The sequence below is a fragment of the Rhincodon typus genome, chromosome 27, assembly GCF_021869965.1.
Source record: "Rhincodon typus isolate 14 chromosome 27, sRhiTyp1.1, whole genome shotgun sequence".
NCBI classification, from domain to species: domain Eukaryota; kingdom Metazoa; phylum Chordata; class Chondrichthyes; order Orectolobiformes; family Rhincodontidae; genus Rhincodon; species Rhincodon typus.
In genome coordinates this window covers 24,069,728-24,089,402 of record NC_063358.1, presented here as the reverse complement: position 1 = coordinate 24,089,402, position 19,675 = coordinate 24,069,728, and the positions used below count along the sequence as shown (strand labels likewise).

At 39.8% G+C, this 19,675-nt stretch overlaps 1 protein-coding gene across 1 annotated transcript in view; it reads left to right on the top strand.

The window, feature by feature from the left end:
* The window catches only part of tfap2e (transcription factor AP-2 epsilon), a 67,560-nt gene that overhangs the window by 33,484 nt on the left and 14,401 nt on the right, over positions 1 to 19,675 (top strand). Inside the window, exons 4-5 of the mRNA XM_020511357.2 lie at positions 10,064 to 10,289; positions 11,510 to 11,628. Coding sequence (XP_020366946.1) covers positions 10,064 to 10,289; positions 11,510 to 11,628 — 345 coding nt within the window. The remainder of the gene's footprint in view (positions 1 to 10,063; positions 10,290 to 11,509; positions 11,629 to 19,675) is intronic.

Genomic DNA, 19,675 nt, shown 5'->3' with positions numbered 1-19,675 from the left:
CTGTTCTGGTAACCACCAGTGCTGGTTTTTCAGGTGTGTTCTATTAGACTGAGCACCAGCTGTTTTTTTCCCAATACAACTCAGGGTGTGTTAAGCCGTAGCCATTTGGAAATAATGCTGTTGAATAGATGCTTGTATTTCTGAATCAGTAAAATTGTAATAAAATAAGAAGCTGACTAGCGTAAGAATTGAGTAGAGCAAATTAAGATGATGAACTGTGGTGGGAGTGCTTTAATCTGACAGTTGACTTAGCTTGTTACAGCTGTATATAAATAAAAAGTAGCACAATTGAAGAAATTGCTATTATTGAATGTCACAGCATTTGGGGAAAATAAAATGAAATATTAAGGATTAAAGAATGATCACCAAAACCTTTCATGTCTATTTGATTTATTCATTCCCCATTTTGCTTGAAGTCAGTGATTCACTTAGGGTATAATTGAAAAATATCAGCAACTCTCCAACACCTCAACCAGGGCTTTTTCCTTCATATGTGAACGGCGATAGTGAGGGATAGAAATGCATTTTAAGTGGGAACACAAATAGGCAGGCATTACTTATTTGCATTGCCCCAGACATCCAATCTATGCCCCTTCCAATATTCAGCTCTATTGAAACCTATAAAACTAATTATTACCTGGTTTGTTATTAATATTATTATTATTGTTAATGGTTGACCACTGCACTGTGCCATCATCCAACATGAATTAGTACTTCATAAGCATCCAAAGACTTTTTAAACCAGGTCTACGGGAATATATGTCTTCTATAACTCCCGTATAACTTCTCATCTGTGACATCATCCATGTGAAACTTTGCTTTAGCCTCAAGGAACTTAGCAACAGGAGGACACTATTCAGCCCTGCAGTGCTGAATATTGTGTCATTCAATTAGAGTCATAGGGTCATACAACATGGAACAGGCCCTTTGGCCCAACTCATGCATACTGACCAGGTTTCCTAAACTAAACAAGTCCCATTTGTCTGTATTTGACCCATGTACCTCTAAACCTTTCCTATCCACGTATCTGTCCAAATATCTTATAAATGTTGTAATTGTACCTGCCTCTACCATTTCCTCTGGCAGCTCATTCTACATTCGCACCACCCTCTGTGTGAAATGTTGCCCCTCAAATCCCTTTTAAATCATTTTGGACTCCCCTACCTTGGGGAAAAGATCTTATCTATGCCCCTTATGATTTTATAAAGCTTTATAAGGTCACTCTTCAGCCTTCTGTGCTCCAGGAAAATAAGTCCCAGTCTATCCAGCCTCTCTACACACCTCAAACCTTCCAATCTCAGTAACATGCTTGTAAATTTTTATTGCACCCTTTCCAGGTGACCATAACTGTATGCGGTACTCCAAATATGACCTTCCCAATGTCTTGTACAGCCGTAACACGATGTGCCAACTCCTATACACAATGCTCTGACTAATGAAGGCAAGCATGTCAAAAACCTTCTTCATCGCCCAGTCAATCTGTGACGCCACTGTCAAGGAACTATGTACTTGCACCCCAAAGTCTCTCTGTTCGACAACACTCCCCAGTGTTGTACGATTAACTGAGTAAGTCCTGCCCTGGTTTGTCTTACCGAAATGCAACACCTTGCATTTATCTGAATTAGCTCCATCTGCCATTCTTCGGCCCACTGGCTCAGTTGATCAAGATCCTGTTGTACTCTTAGATATCCTTTTTCACTGTCCACTATACCACCAGTTTTGGTATCATCTGCAAACTTACTAACCTTGCCTCCTGTATTCTCACCCAAATTGTTTATATAAATGATGAACAACAGAGGACCCAGCACTGATCCTTGCAGCACACCACTGGTCACAGGCCTCCAGTCTGAACAACAACCTTCTACTACCACCCTCTGATTTGTTTCTATTTTCATCTAAAGACTTTGATTGTATAATATTTTATAACCTTTTACAAAAAAATTCTAAAGTTGTTTACATCTTACCTATAATAGGGTACCCAGAACCAAATGCAATACCCCAACTGTGAATGTATAAATGCATTGTTCAAATTCACAAAGTTTACGTTCAATATGCTGAATATAAAACCCAAAATGGCTTTCTCTATTTGCACTACCAACTATGTAATTGCATCCCATGGTCTTTTTGTTAAAAATCTTTCCTGTTAAGATATAATTTGTTTCAATGTTTCTTTTTCTAAAATAATCAACTCTGCACATACCATTAATATTGAAATAATTTTAAGGTAGAAATTTTAACCAGACTGACATCAAAGGGTCTATGTGTCAGACTGTACAAAGTCAATATTTAGGATTAAATTTCCACACTTGTTCATTGAATTTGTTCATAAAACTCCAATTTGAAATGTTTGTGATTTCAAAGGAAATTTCTCGGTGAAAAACAAGCAGATGCATGTAAAGTAATTTGCCAAAGGTGATGATTAAATGTGGACATCTGTTTTGCAAGGCTTCAATTTTATTGCTACTTCTGCTTTGATGCAATCAGGCATTTGCTTTACAATGACACTTGGTGAAACTGTCTAACTCTTTTATCACAGTCAAGTAAGATGATGTGTCCATGCTGGCTTTCCAATACACAGGTGGCAGTATAACCCAGTTCTAGAAGAGTTTGAATGCAAAAATATTGGATAATTCAAGATTAGTTTTAACTGGCAATCTGTAAAATAACCGAAGTGCTAAATCCTCAGGGTTTTTCTGTTAAAGTGTTACACAATAGATGGGATATTTAAAAATCTGTAATGTCATGCTTGATAGGCAGTGGATATTACGTGAAGTGAGAAATAATGCTGATGGAATAATGACTATGGCCAACATTGGGGCTCAGGTGGTGCACATAAACCGATCAGTTGCATCTTGTGACTCTCCTGTAACAATTATCTTGTGTGCCACATCTTAGATGTTTAACTCTTTTGTGTAAATACCATTCAAACTCTGTAAAGTAAAGCCACAACACATCATTATTTGGTGGATGAAAATAACCCCACAGTGACTATCACCAAGTCATTCTTTATTTACAGGTGGCTAGCACTTGCACTGGTCTGGCTTCCTCACAGCCAGCTTTCAGAGTGAGCAGCACATCTGACACTCCTGTTTATATCTGTCAGCCAGGGGTCCCTGATTGGACCGGGTTAACAATCCCAATCCAGGAACTCATATTCTATGAGGTCCACCTGGCTGACCCCATTACAATTACTACATCTCTTTCCCTCTGAGTCAGGGGACATAGGCCTGTTCTTTACCTTGTAGCTTCTCCTGGGGTGTTTTTGTACCAGGGCCGTATGTTTTTGTACCAGCATGCACTGGACCGTAGCCAGCCTCTTGCACCTGGATCATCTCAGAAGAAATTCAACCTCTTCTTCAGCCAGTAAAGGCGTTAAGGCTGCGACATCTGCCATGTCCATCTCAGATTCTGCAGTTTCTTCAAAGTTGATGGAGGGGGAGAACCCATGGGTTCCGATAGCTTTTTTGGCTGTTCTGAAGGGCCAGGTATGTTTTGCTGCTGCCCCATTTTTGAGTTGGAACCTTTCATGTGGTCTACGTGCTTGTTCAGGACTGCTTCACCTACCCAAACTTTGTACGTCATGGGACCTGACCTTACGTTAACCATGCTTCTTACCCATGCAGGGCTATTTCCTTGGTTTCAGCACCAAACTTTGCACCTGCGTTTGACAAATGAACTCTACTCACGTCCAACCACTTTGAGTGGGCATCCACAATGACTAAGAATGTTGAGCCTATTGAAGGGCTGGCATAGTCAATGTGTGGCGGCGAGTCCAGGGTTTAGCCTGCATTCTCATGAATATGGGGGAGCTGCTGGTGGTAAATTTTGTCCTTGTTGCCAATCTGGGCACTGTACCACCAATGCGATTATGTCTGCATCCAATTCTGGCCACTAGACACACCGTCTCACTAACATCTTCATTTTGGACATCCCTGGATGAACCTGGTGGAGTTCAGAACATGGTGGTGACTTTTGCTCAGGACAATCATATAGTCATGGAGATATACAGCTTGGAAACAGATCCTTCGATCCAACTCATTCATGCCAACCAGATATCCTAAATGAATCTAGTCCTATTTGCCAGCATTTGGCCCATATCCCACTAAATCATTCTTATTCATCCAGATGCCTTTTAAAAGTTGCTATTGTACCAGCCTCCACTACTTCCTCTGGCATCTCATTCCATACATGCACAACCCTCTGTGTGAAAAAGTTGCCCTGTAAGTCCCTTTTAAATCTTTCCCCTCTCACCTTTAACCTATGCCCTCTAGTTTTGGACTCCCTAACCCTGGAGAAAAGAACTTGTCTGTTTAACCTATTCATGCCCCTCATGATTTTATAAATCTCTATAAGGCCACCCCTCAGCCTCTGATGCTCCATGGAAAATAGCCCCAGCTTATTCAGCCTCTCCCTGTAGCTCAAACTCTCCAATCCTGGCAACATCCTTGTACATCTTTTCTGAATCCTTTCAAGTTTCACAATATCCTTTCTATAGCAGGGATACCAGAATTAGAGTCATCGAGTCATAGAGAGATACAGCATAGAAACAAACCCTATAGCAGGGAGACCAGAATTGCACGCAGTATTCCAGTAGTGGCCTAAACAATGTCCTGTACAGCCACAACATGATCTCCCAACTCCTATACTCAATGCATTGACCAATAAAGGCAAGCATACCAAATGCCTTCATCACTATTCTTTCTACCTGTGACTCCACTTTCAAGGAGCAATGAACCTGCACTCCAAGGTCTCTTTGTTCAGCAACACTCCCCAGGACCTTACCATTAAGTGTATAAGTCCTGCCCTGATTTGCTTTCCAAAACTACAGCACCTCACATTTATCTAAATTAAACTCCATCTGCCACTCCTTGGCCCATCTGATCAAGATCCCATTGTACTCTGAGGTAGCCTTCTTTGCTGTCCACTACACCTCCAATTTTGGTGTCATCTACAAACTTACTAACCATACTTCCTATGTTAACATCCAAATCATTTACATAAATGATGAAAAGCAGTGGACCCAGCACCGATCCTTGTGGCACACCCTTGGTCACAGGCCTCCAGTCTGAAAAGCAACGCTCCACCACCACCCTCTGTCTTCTACCTTTGAGCCAGCTCTATATCCAAATGGCTAGCTCTCCCTGTATTCTGTGTGGTCTCACGTTGTTAACCATCACAAGCTGTTTTAGTTTTGGCAGGGCCGGATCTTTTTGTGTCCACAGTCTGATATTATCAGCAGTGACAGGAAGGCTTTTCAGAAAGTTTAAAACCAGAATGGACTCTTCCAGCGGTGGCACCTCTGATGATGTATCTGCCAGAGGGAGGTGGCTCAAGGCATCGCATTTGCTACTAGGCCTCCTGGACAGTGTTCCAACTTGTAATTGTAAGCACTTAGAATGAGAACCCACCGCTGAGTTTGATCTGAAGCTATGGGCAGCACAGCCTTGTCCTATCTGAGTAGCCCTGGCAGGGGTTTGTGGTTTGTTATTATTTAAATTTATGTTGTAAAGGTACTTGTGAAATATTCTCACACCAAAGATGACCGCCAAATCTTCCTTCTCTACCTGAGCATATCTGCGCTCTGCATCAGAGAAAGTCCCGGAAGCATATCCTATTGGGTGTTCCTCTCCATTGGACCATCTGTGGAGTCAACACTACCCTAATACCATATGGGGAGGCATCACATGTCAGCACTAGATTTAACTTGAGATCATAGTGTGCCAACACGTCAGACAATGATAGCTGCATCTTCACTTCCCTAAAGACTATGCCTTGTCTACGAGAACATTTCCAAGGCTGACCTCTTTCAATAGCAGATGTAAGGGTGCCAGGATGGAGGCCAGGTTACGTATGAACCTTTCATAATAATTCACCGATCCATGAAAAGATCTAAGTTCCAGTACAGACATGGGAACTGGGGCACTTTTGATCACCCTCACTTTATCTTCCAACTGGGGTAACCTGGTCTTGTCAACTCTGTAGCAACTAGGTCACTTGGGGCTCCTGTAACAAACATTTTTACCTTCTGAGGCAGATGTCTGCCTGGGGGAAATGTCTAAGGACTGTGTCCAAGTTTTCTAAGTGCTCTTTATTGGTCTTCCATGTTATTAGCTCCTCATCCAGAAATATTGTGACCTGTGGTAGACCTTGTAAAATGTTTTCCATCTTCTTCTGAAAGATAGCACAGGCTGATGATACCCCAGATGGCAGTCTCATACATAGGTACAAACACTTATGGATATTAATTGTAGCATACTTCTGGAAATCCTTATCTAACTGCAATTGCAAGTACGCATGGCTCATGTCCAACTTCGTGAAGAACAGCCCCCCTGCCAGCTTTGTGTATTAGTCCTCTATGTGAGGAATTGGGTATTTCTCCAGCTGTGAGAAGTGGTTTATTATTTGTTTAAATCCCTAAAATGTGTGTATGTGGGGGTGGGGGTTGGGGGATGTGGAACTAAAGATTACACTTTCTAGAGCATTAGGCATACATTGATTCTATTAATTATGTTGTATTTTAATCATGTGGTATTTATCTGTAACTTTGTTGAATCAGTGGAATACAATTTTATTAAAAAGTACTGCTTAAGGAAACATTGATGAATATTGATTGTTATATTTTTTGAACACTTAATATTTAGATAATTAGCAGAAGTACTTAGTAAACTGATATCTACCTCATCTGTTACTATTTTATTTCAATAAGTATCTTTAAATGCATGTATTTAACACTAGAAGCATTTTTACACTGAATTAACATGACTAAAAAAGAGACTATCTAATCATGATCTCATTGTTGTTTGTCAGATCTTGCTGTGTAACAATTGGCTGCTGGGTTTCCTGAACCACAGCATTGACAATAATTCAAAAACTACTTTATTGGCTGTTAAGTACCTTGAGGCATCCAAGGGTTGTGAAAGATGCTGTATAAAACATTCCAGAACTTCAGGCAAAACTTGTTCACTCAGTTATTGGTTAGAATTGGAACCTGTTACTGCAAGCAGCATTTAAGCCGAAGTTTGATAAGTATATTAGAGTAAAGTGAATAAAAGGATATGGAAAAAGGGTGACAGAAAGTAAGCTGTGAGGAGGCTCACATGGAGCATAAGAACTAATATAGTTCTACTGGGCTGATTGGCCTATTTCTGTGCTGTGAAATTCCATGTAATAAATGTTTACAAGATATATCTTCATTTAGAAATTAGTGGTTGAAATGGGCAGCTTGTCTATAGATTTTGTGTGAAACATACACCTTCCTTCATATCTACCAAAGGAAATTATTTTAAATCGAGATCTCAGGATATTTTAGTAATTGATACACCTAATGTATTTCACTTCCATATTCTTTTACCTAAATCCCCCATTTTCCCCATTCTGGTGTTCATGGGCCATAAGTCACCTTGCATGTGCAACATTTAGAGCTGCAGTGGTTCTCAAGCTAACATCATGAGTTATTCAAGAAATACCGTTAATAACACCAGCCAGTCATTCTCCCTGTTGTTGTGTTTGACCCTTATTTTGCCACTTACAACAACACCGCAGTGATTCAGCACTGGATGGACAGAAATCCCATCATAGAGTCATAGTATGATATAGCACGAAAACAGACCTTTGGTCCAATCAGTCCATTCTGAACATAATCCCAAACTAAACTAGTCCCATCTCCCTGCTCCTAACCCATATCCCTCCAAACCTTTCCTATTCATGTATCTATCCAAATGCTTTTAAATCTTGTAATTGTACCCACATCCACCACTTCTGCTTTATTGTCAATACAAATTTTTTCGTTCCTTGGCTTGATATTTGCAACTATCACATTGACATTTAGACATGCAGTTAAATCCTTTTAATAGATCAGGGGAAGCAAGACAGTACTTCTAATCACATTTGTATGCAGTAAGACTGGCTATACTAATGCTGAGTGTTACCTTGTTTGTACGGTGGGCGGGGAGAGAGTTTGCATCTAATGTAGAAATTGAATATTTGTGCTTAAAATTAGAATGTGCTTGCATGTAACGGTAATTTGCTACCAAAACAGTCTGAGAGAGAAGGCTTATATTCAGTCAACGAGACCAAGCAAACAATAAGCTCAAATCGAATTAACTTGAACAAAATGCCCAAGCTCAAATAATTTTAATTTTCAGCAACCATAGAACAGTATTGTAATCTTTTTCCTTTTGAAATCAATGTAAAGTGGCCTCAATATATTTAATCAACATTCTCTGCCCAATGGAAACAGTGGAAGGTCAACTTCCAAATGAACTATAGCAAAATAATTTGGTTGAGTATTGGGACGTTCTTTTGGTCAGTGACTATAATTGCTTAACTGAAGAAACAGTTTTGCAGTGAGAAAGATTGTCATGTCCTACATATACAATTAATGATACCCACGCCCCCTGCATCCATCCTAACACACGCATGCACAACACGCACAACCAATCATATGACCATCCATTCTGCCATTCAATGAGATCATTACTGATCTGATAAACCTCAACTCCAATTTCCTACCTGATTTTCATAAAGTTGACTTCCTTATTGATTAGAAATCTACCTATCTCAACCTTGAAAATACTTAATAACCAGTCTTGATAGCCCTCTGTGACAAAAAATTCCACAGATTCACTACCATCCTCATTTCTGTCTTAAGTGAATGACACTGAGTCCTATTATAGATTGTATTCTCCTGTGATGAGAGAAAGGGAGGGATTAACTCAGATGAAAGTGGGTGGTATGGTTGTTAGTGCTGGTTTTCCAAGGGAATGAGAAACCAGTGCAGAGGCCACAGAGAGTGAGTGGTGTGGGAGGTTGGAGTGGGGAGACTGAATGTCCGCTCCCCCTACCACATCCCAAAACCAGCCCAGCTCGTCCCCGCCTCCCTAACCTGTCCTTCCTCCCATCTATCCCCTCCTCCCACCTCAAGCCCCACCCCCATTTCCTGCCTACTAACCTCATCCCTCCCCCTTGACCTGTCCGTCCTCCCTGGACTGACCTATCTCCTCCCTACCTCCCCACCTACACTCACCTTTACTGGCTCCATCCCCGCCTCTTTGACCTGTGTGTCTCCTCTCCACCTATCTTCTCCTCTATCCATCTTCTATCCGCCTCCCCCCTCTCCCTATTTATTTCAGAACCCCCTTCCCCTCCCCCATTTCTGAAGAAGGGTCTAGGCCCGAAACATCAGCCTTCCTGCTCCTCTGATGCTGCTTGGTCTGCTGTGTTCATCCAGCTCTACATCTTGTTATCTCAGATTCTCCAGCATCTGCAGTTCCTACTATCTCTGAATAGTTTTAGCCTGGCTTTTTCTCACCGGTTGGCCAGTTATTTAAATATTCAAATTCACTACCAGCAGGAATGAGGCATTTTTCCCCTAGAACAATCGTTCATTTGCCTTTGAAGGTAAACCCAGGCATAGTAAATATGTGGTTTGGTGTGTTCTTTTCCCTCCGTTAGGTTAGAAAAATATTCCTGATTTTAGGGAAGACAGATGGCTGATGTCCTGCTCCATTGAAGTCAATATCCATTTCTGAGAAGTTTTAATTTTTTCAAAAGATAAATACTTTGCACCTCTGAACGGCGTTCAGGACCCAGTAAAAATTGGTTTTCAAATGTGATCTCTGGAGCAGAAATGTTGCAGGCTGGGGCATTTATGGTCCTTTGTCTGCTTTAAAGCATTCTATTTATAGATTTTGATCAGCAATGTGCTTGTTAGTATACAAATTAACGGATGGCTGGCATTAATAACTGAGATGCTTTGGGCTACGACAGTAGTTTTGGATTTATCATATGAGTTTGTGGTTTTGCCACTGATGCACAGACCTAGACTAATGGACGTTTTCAGGTACTTCTGTCACCATCAATGTTCCATTGGCACTTTCAGTACATGATCATAATCTAAATGCAAATGACACATATTATTTTACTACCTGATATTTGACAGATGCTCTTCCCATCGCAGCATATCTCACCTGCTCTGTGATCCCTGTTGGTTCTGTACAGAATACATTCAAAATTTGATGCTCTATATTGTACAGTAACTTTCTTTCTCCTTGCTCTATTTCAGTTCCAATGCCGATTAAAGCAAATGGTAGTTCACTTTCTTCAAGCATACAGAAGGATAGCTTGATTGGAGGAGTGACGAACCCAAATGAAGTGTTCTGCTCTGTCCCAGGCCGCCTGTCACTACTCAGTTCTACATCCAAGTACAAAGTGACCGTGGGAGAGGTTCAGAGACGCCTGTCACCACCAGAGTGTCTGAACGCATCATTACTTGGAGGTGTGCTTAGGAGGTGAGTTAAGTAAAGAATGACCTATATTTAGATTTAGAATTATTTATTTATTTGTCACATGTACTAAGTACCGGAATACATAAGTACAGCAAAAAGTGCACAAATTCGCCATTCGCTAGCGCCCACATGGTTACAAAAATCAGAATTAAAAGATTTAACAGAGCCGAAAGGTAAACAAGAGAAAAAGAAAACTTCAGATTTCAGAGTCCAAGTGCCATCTCCACAATCGTGCTGGCGCCGCTCCAATCGCTAGGACACCCAGGAGGTCGCTGCCGTTACTACACGAAAGGCCTGCTGTCACTGCCTCACTGACCCTCTCTCACCACCGACTGCTCCCACCTCACCGATCTGCTCTTGCTGCCTCACCGACCCGCTCTCACCACCGCCTGACCCCGCCTCACCGACCTGCTGTCGCCATCGACTGCTCCCGCCTCACCAACCCGCTCTCACCACCGACTCCTGCCACCCCATGCCCCACCAGCCCACTCTCGCCAATGACTCCTGCCACCCCATGCCCCACTGGCCTGCTGTCGCAGCCGCTGCCACACCAGCCTGCTCTTGCCGCTGAACCAGCCCATTCTTGATCCTCCATCGCTGTGGGACATGGCCCGCACATTCAGCTCCTGACACATGGTTCCTGGTTCCGATCCGACTCCTTCCTGACTCCTCACGTAGGTAGTTAAAAGAGCCTGGGTTCGGGGCATAGAATTACTGCAGAGGGGAGACAGAAGAAGAAGAGAAAGGAAAAGGAAAGGGTACTGGTGAGCAGAGTGGAGCTTTGAATGGGGTAACTTATCGTGCCGTCATCTTGCCGAAGTTGAGCTATACAGCAGAGAGGAACTGCTGAGAAAATACAAGACTTGGAATCGAGCAGAAAAGTAAAGATTAATTAAGACATTGGGATTGAACAGCAAGATAAAAGTAAACATGAGCAGTATTGAGGATGAAAGGCAATATGAACTGGAAAAAAAGAAATGACTAAAGAAAGAAAATTAGGAAGAATGGAATCTAACAAGAAATAATAAAATGCAAATGGAAGGAGAATAGAAGAAAATAAGCAAAATACATAGAAATTAAATCTATTCCAAGTCAGAATTAGCATGTATAATATCATTAATATTTTCAAGAAATATAGCTAAATTCACTGAATAAACAGAGAATTGCATAAAATTGTTACTTTTTCGCTGTGCACAAAATTGAAATGTGTCTGTCTTCCTTAGAGCAAAGTCAAAAAATGGAGGAAGATCTTTGAGAGAAAAATTGGAAAAGATTGGATTAAATTTGCCTGCAGGAAGGCGCAAAGCAGCCAACGTTACCTTACTCACCTCACTTGTCGAAGGTAAGGAATTTTTCAACAAATACTCAAAGGCATCAGTATTAGAAGGTCATGTTTAAACCCTTTGGTTCTGCATGCCGATAAATGTACATAGGGCATAAAAAAGTATTTATGGCTCTGTGAATTCATAAATACACATAAAAAGTCAATAATTAGTTTTGAGACTTAATCTCAGGAGCTTGGTTCTGCAGAATCCTACAGCAATTTCTCAGGCACTCAACAAATATGTATTCTATGTATTCCAAACTACTTCATATTAATACTGGATGACAACACACAAGCATACGAAGATCCACCTGTCTATTGAACTCATTGCACAAGTAAATGAGGTAAGGAGCATAACTTCACTTTTGCCCTAACTTAGTAACTACTTCCATAAATTTAGTCTATTCCCTTATAATTAAAAATGACTTTCTTTTGGTTAAAAAAATTCAAATGAATTAATTGTTCAAATTGAGAATATAAAACAGCAAATTTGGAATGTAGTGCTACAAACAGACCTATCAGTCAACTCAATATTAGCAACTTTGAATTAGAATTAGGTGGCATAAGTTTATTGATAGCATCTTTTATATAATTAAGATTCTCTTTTGCAAAGTGCTGATGAAAGGGAGAAATCTGTACAAGTGGTAGAAAATTCAATGAAGAACAAGTTAGCTACAAGAACTTGCATATCTATATAGATAACATTTTTGATGTAGATAAATGTGGCAAGATGATTCACAGAGACATAAGCAATACCAAAATTGACCAAAGAAAGGAAGGTTGAGAATAAATTATCATATTACTTGAAGAGACATTTTGCAAGGAAGGTTTTGATTGACGGAGGTTTAAAATGAAAATTCTAGAGTTTGAGAGGTTGGTAGCTAGAAGCTCAGTTGCCAGATGTGGGGTAAAGAAGAGACTGTCAGAGGCCAAGACAATTCAGGGAGAGATTTTAGTGCTTAGGAAGTTACAAAGAGATGGCAAAATCATGGAGATCATTAATATGTTAAGACATTCCAAAATGCTATTTGATTGCAAGTGAAAACAACACACAAGAATTTCTGGCTGCCTGTTTTGTCTCTTGTAAACTCCATTAATAAATTTAAGTAAAAGACATAGAAACTTTAGGTCTGTAGGCTAAAAATAAACTGACAATTTTCTCCTATTGTGAAGTGCAGCATCATTATAATCATTACAGTTTGATACAGTGCCAGAAAGATTATTCATGCTGCCTGTCTCTCATCTCGGTAAACAAATACTTTACTGACTTTTTGTCTGAATGCTTAAAGAGTGAACTTTGCCCTTACTGTGTCCTTTGAAAAATCAAACTATTACAAAGACTGACCATAACGTTCTTTTGTTCTGACTGGTTCAGTCTTATTGATTTGTCAGACTTTATAAACGGTAAATGGTGACATTAACACTTTAAGACAAACTGCCTTGTAAGAACTGGAAAACCCAGCAGTATCAATGAGTTAGACTGATATCAATCACAGTCCTGCTGTTATTTGTTAATTTAGAGCCACCATGATATTCTGTTTATCAATTGATCTAAGTCTGCATTTATGATAACCTGTGGTGTCATTAAACAGGCAGAGCAATCATTAAATTTGAAGAATTCTTGTAGGCAGCAAACCAGGAAATGTAAAACACTGGTTCTTAACCTCTTAACAAATTTTCAGACACTAGGTGGGGTATCACCAAAGGCCTATATAACTGAAGCATAACCTCCTAACTTTTGTATTTAATTTCCCTTGCAAGAAGCAATAACATGATATAGCTTTTCTAAGTAGTTGGTGCTCTTGCATACTAACCTTTTGCTGTCCATGAACGAGTACACCCAGATGCCTCAGCATCTTGTATCCTCTCACCAATTAGATAATATTATTACTCCTGCTGAATTAGGCAAGTTCATATTTCCTGACATTATATTCAATTGCTAGATCCTTGCCCATTGTCTTACCTATTAATATTGCTTTGTAGCCTCCTTATGTCATCTTAACAACTTACTTTTCTATCTACAACAAAAACAAAGTTGCTGAAAAAGCTCAGCAGGTCTGGCAGCATCTGTGAAGTTAAAAACAGAGTTAACGTTTCGGGTCCGGTGACCCTTCCCCAGAACTGAGTTCTGAGGAAGCGTCACCACACCCGAAACGTTAACTCTGTTTTTTCCTTCACAGATGCTGCCAGACCTGCTGAGCTTTTCCAGCAACTTTGTTTTTGTTCCCGATTTACAACGTCCGCTGTTCTTTCGGTTTTTCTTTTCTATCTATCTTTGTGTCATCGACAAATTTAGGAACCATACCTTCAGTGCCTTGGAGGTCTCTAAAGCTGCCAAGAGTGCTGGATGCCTCAGTCTGCTGCCAGGAGGCTACCTTCAAGTTCTTAAACTAAGCCCATTCCAGGAGGTTATTGGAAAATCTGGAAAAATTGTCCAAGAATTGGATGGGGTTGGGATACTGGTTACTAGCCAGAAATGCTATTTTAGCGCTCACTCTCACCCAACGCTAGTCCTGCCACAACAGGCCTTAAATATCAATTACCAAGAGTCTGTGGAAAGATTTTATCTGCTAAACTTGGGCTAATTTTAATGTACGCACTGGACTGGAAGTGGGCTGGTATGAGTTAGCTCTCTATATTGGAGTCAAGGGTGAGTAAAATTGGATCAGTAGTTTGAATGGACAGTAAACTTGAAGCTGTGTGTTTCCTGCTTAGTGACTTTCATTGAAATGACTCCAGTGTCCTGTAAAAATTATAAAAACAAATGTACACCTAAACTTTGCTTAAAAAAAGACACAAAGCTTCACTCATCAAGACTAACATGCAAGAAGCCAAATTTAGAAAAGGAACAACAATTTATGCAGCACAGGAAGAGGGTGCTCATTCTTGGGACCATTGTTGACATGGGAGATGTCACCTGAACCGTCAGCTATCAATCAGAGTCAGCTGATTAAACTCAGACCAACCAGATGGACTATGATTGGACAGGGCATTGCCATGGGAAAGCAACAAGGATTGATGGTCTCCACAATCCTCTCCTCAATGGAAAAGGATGCAATATATGGACAAATTCCTTTTCCCTACAAAGAAAAGGGCTCTGGGTGTGAATACATGCAGCTTCCAGGGCTTGCAAATGCATCATGCAGTGAGTGGAACTGACACTCTAAAATAGGTTGCAATTCTCAGCACAGTCAGGATTATTTGGTAAATGTTATCCAATGGCAAAATCAAATCCAATGTTGGACAGGTATTTTGAGCTTTGCAAACATGGCCAACATGCTGCCTGCTGTGGATGATCAAAGGGTTTTGTTCTTTGATATGGTCAGCCAGTCAATGGGACTACAGTCTGGCACTGTCTCTGAAACTCACACCACATTACCCATTTGTGTGGTTAGCAAAACATCCTTGTAGCTTGACAGCTGAATCCAGTCCGTGAGTATACTGCAAGTAGTAGTGTGAGACAGCTAGCTTCATCTATTACTGAAATTTTTTGAAATTCCTTTCTCTAAATATACACTTGTTATTAATGGGCTGTGTTACTAATTATGCATCTTATACACAAAAGTCCAATACTCAGACGGAGGGTACTGTTCAAAATTTGGGTTTAAATTTGAGTTCTCTTGAGACCAAACTGGGTATAAATTTGACTGGGCAATTGTTTTGCTCATTGGTCTGTGCTGACCTGCTGAGTGACCCAAATTTAGTCACGATTAGGTGGACGGCACAGGCTCTGCATTTTTGCATCTGAATTTCATCTTTAGAGTCTTACAATCTATAAAGGATTCCAAAGTTTTTTCAAAAGGACCATAATTTCTGTTTCTGCAGACCACTTTAAACTATTAAAAGTTAACTGAGCCAATGAGGCATCCTGTGCATCATCCTGGTGAAATCTAGATCCAAAACCTGGAAGTTGAATGATGAAAGATAATTTGAATTTCTCCTGTCATAAGTAAAATTTTGTTTTTAGCAATTATCAGGCTACTGAATCCTGTCCTTGCTATGGTTCGAGAACTTCATTTGAAATTTCTGCTCCTGCTATCATTTTCACAGTCTTATTAAGAAAAAGGGTGTTTACACTGGTGTAATATGAAAGTATTGCAGACTCTACAGTCTGGTTGGAGAAGGCCGGTCATTTGCGTAGGCAAATCTAATTATCTGCCTGATTAGCCAGAGTTTGTTCAAGGAAATGAAAAACTGTTTCTAAAAGGAAATTGCTAACACTTGACAAATAATAAACACTTGCTTTATAGATGATCTGTTTGTTTTCTCAATGATTGGCTTTGAAGAAAGCTAATCTATTTGGTATTTTTAGTTGTACTGAAGTTTCTTAACTGTGATTCTAAAGACTGAGGGAAACACCCTCCACCTTTGAGCTCACAGCATGCATACACACACTAACACATAGACAAAACAATAAGATTTGTAGAAAAATTATCCCTCTGCTGCCACAAACATGTTTTCTCCCACTTTCTGTCTCATTTTGTAATATTGGCACTTTCTTGACCCTATTTTGTTTCATTCTTTAACACCTATCCAGAATAATGAGTATGAATCCTTCATTTTTATTTGCAATGTACCACTTTCCCAACATTGTGTGCACTCCAGTGTTCCATTGTGCAACCTTGTCTCATTGGTCCTGCCAACGTGCTTGTTGCTTTTCCAATCTCAAATTGTGTGCATCCCCACCGTCCTCAAATTCACTGTCATCATGAATCTTATACTTGAGACCACTTTTGTCTCACTTTCAAAATTGTCTTCAAAGCTAACTTCAACTGTCACCTTCACTAAATCAGTAAATGTTCTGTTGTTTGTTCTTATCATTTCTTCTCAATTAAGCACCTTGCATTTATTTACTGCTTTAAAGGTATATTTGCAAGATGTCATTTTTCTTGTCTTCCTCCTCAGTTTTCTTGACTTAATTTCTTTATCATTACTCTCTTTAATAAACATCCGTCTTCCATTATTTTTACTCCATTATCATTTTCTCTTATTGTAACCTTCTTCTTGATGCCCTTCCTTGTTTATCTATTCTATCCTTTTTGTCTCTTTGTTTTACCGTATTCCTTAATCATATTCTTAAATATTTGAACAGAGCCTCGCTTCTTGTTTTGACAGGACTCATTCATGCGATGTGAACATCATTGGGAAGGCCAGCATTTACAGCCCATTCATAATTTTCCTTGATAAGGCAGTGGTGAGCCACCAACTGAACTGCTGTAGTCCACATGGTATTGATACATACAAAATGCTTTTAAAATTTGAGTTCCCAGAATTTTGATCAAGCATTATTTCTAAGCCAGGAGGATTCTTTCAGACAATGGTATTTTCAGGCATCTACTGTCCTTGTTTATCTAAGTAGCAGAGATAACAAGTTTGAACGATACTGTTGGAGAGACCTTGGCAAGTTGTTTATTTGTTTAAACTTATTCAATTTTTTAAAAAAAAGTCTTATTTATAACTGACTGTCTGCCATTTCTACGAGTACCGTAATCATTCTGTACCTCCTGTCTTGTTTTCGTTCATCTCAAATAAGTCTCTCCATAAACCATTATTGTCAATCGTCACTTTTTGGCACTTTCTGCGTGAACATATTCTTAATGTCAGTGTAATTGAGTGTCACTGTAGCCTATTTGATAGCACTCTTGCCTTTGAGTCACAGGGTTGTGGGACTTCCAGAAAATAAATCCAGGGTAATATTCCAATGCAGCACTGAGTAAAGGTTGCATTTACAGATGTGTTATCTTTCAGATGAGATGTTAGACTGAAGACCCATCTACCCTCTCAGTTTGATTCAAAAGATCCTATAGCATCACTTCAAAGAATAGCATCATAGTTACTCTTAGTATTTTACCTAATATTTATTACTCAATCAATACCACAAGAATAGATTATCTGGTGATGATCCTGTTCCTGTTTCTGTGAGCTAGCTGTGTGCAAATTGACTGCTGCATTTCCTACATTACAATCGTGACTACACTTTAAAAAGGTCTTTTAAACTTAATTGGCTGAAAGTACATTGGAATATCCTGTGTTTGTGAAAGCCACTATATAAATGCAAATACATTTGTTAATTTTGTTCATTTTATGAAGCAATAGCTGAGAAATGGTGGGTTTTCAATAGTTCCTGCCATCTCCTGGTTTTTCATTTTTCATTGATCATATTAAGTGCTTTAAGATCTAGTTTTTCATTTTTCAATATAACAGATTTCCTCTGCTAAATTATATTGTTGGTCATTGTACAAAGGAGTAAGTAAAATGGGCAATGTAACCACAATTTGCTGCAATGGGAAATTGAAACTGTGAAATCTTGCAGTAACTCCCAGGAGATCAATGTTCTATTCCATAAACTCCCAGATAAAACTTGAGATGATTGACATTTTAAATTTTTTTCTTTAGATATTTTTGATCCCAGTTTGCTCCCTTGCTCACATCAGCCCCAGTCCCCTAATCTCTTTCCCAGTCATTCTTTCCAACAAACTCCCAAGCCCCAATGCTCCCAATTCCCCTTCTTCAACTCTTTTGACTCCCTTTCCCCAACTGTTTACTGAATATTCTGCAGAGTACAGTTAATGAAACATAATGGGGAGACCAAAAGTTGTTGCTGCAGTGGGAAATTGAAACTGTGAAATCTTGCAGTAACTCCCAGGAGATCAATATTCTATTCCATAAACTCCCAGATAATGCGGAAGTGTTGGCATGTTAACTACAAATATCTGGGTCAATCCTATACATATTTTTGGAAGGATGTCATTAAACTTGAGAGGGTGCAGAAAGATTTACAAGGATGTTGCCAGGACTGGAAAATTTGAGTTATAGCGAGAAGCTAAGTTGGCTGCGGCTTTTTGCCAGGAATGTCGGAGGCTGAGGGGTGACATTATAGAGGTTTATAAAATCATGAGGGTGAATAGCCAAGGTCTTTTTCCCAGGGTGGGCGAGTCCAAAACTAGAGGGCATAACTTTAAGGTGAGACAGGAAAGATTTAAAAAGGACCTGAGAGGTAACTTTCTCACGCAGAGGGTGTTGCATTTATGGAATGAGCTGCCAGAGGAACTGGTGGAGGTGGGTACAATTACAACATTTAAAAGACATTTGGATGGGTACATGAATAGGAAGAACTTCTAGGGATATGGGCCAAATGCTAGCAAACGGGACTAGGTCAGATTGGATGTCTGGTCGATGTGGACGATTTGCACCATAGGGTCTGTTTCCACGCTGTATGGCTCTATGACTTCTATAGTTTAGCCTAAGTGAACTCCAGTTTCCAATAGTTTCACCTCTTCAGAGATGAAACTACTTTTAGTCAGCTGCCCAGATGATAAACAGAAGACCTCCTTCAGTTTATGTATGTTACAGGCTCCATTTTGTTCACACATGATCTTCTTTTCATCAGAAGAACAGAAGATGTCAAACTTTGAAAGCTGATAAATGTCAAACAAATGTATTAAGCAGTAAAACAAAAAACAACACACTAGTAATACGAGATTTTTTGTAGCCATCATTAAGCACTTACAAAGTTTTTTTAATGGTTACAAATCAAACACATATTTGAATAAATTCCCAAAATGTTGGTGTTTCACTTGGATGGCTTGCTTAGTGTTGTTTGTACTTTGGACACTTGGACCAGTTTACATATTAAAAGCACTTTACTCAAGTGCCCTTGTCAGTGAGGCAGATGAAGGAACACAGAATTTGGTTCATGGTTCAACACAATTTTGTTAACAAGATATTCCTTATTAAAAAAAAAGTGAGCTTTCCCAAATTCCCACAATACTTGCTCCCTTTCTAGCTCTATCCGTTTGAGAAAGGATATAAACTGCAATGATCCAAGTCTTTGAACTGGGCCGTAGGAATCTCCTTCCTCTCTGACATAGGGCTGACTCTCTTCCACAAAGTTGGGTCTTGCAGGTCAGGGTGGATCTTCTTCTGGGTCTCCTTAGGTCACTGCATGGATCTCTGCCACAAATGTTCTGCAAATCTTCACTCCGTCTTCACTGAGGGGTGGCATCCAGTGGTGAGTTCTTCAGCCCCACACACCCTCACTCCTGAATTTCCAGAATATTCTGTG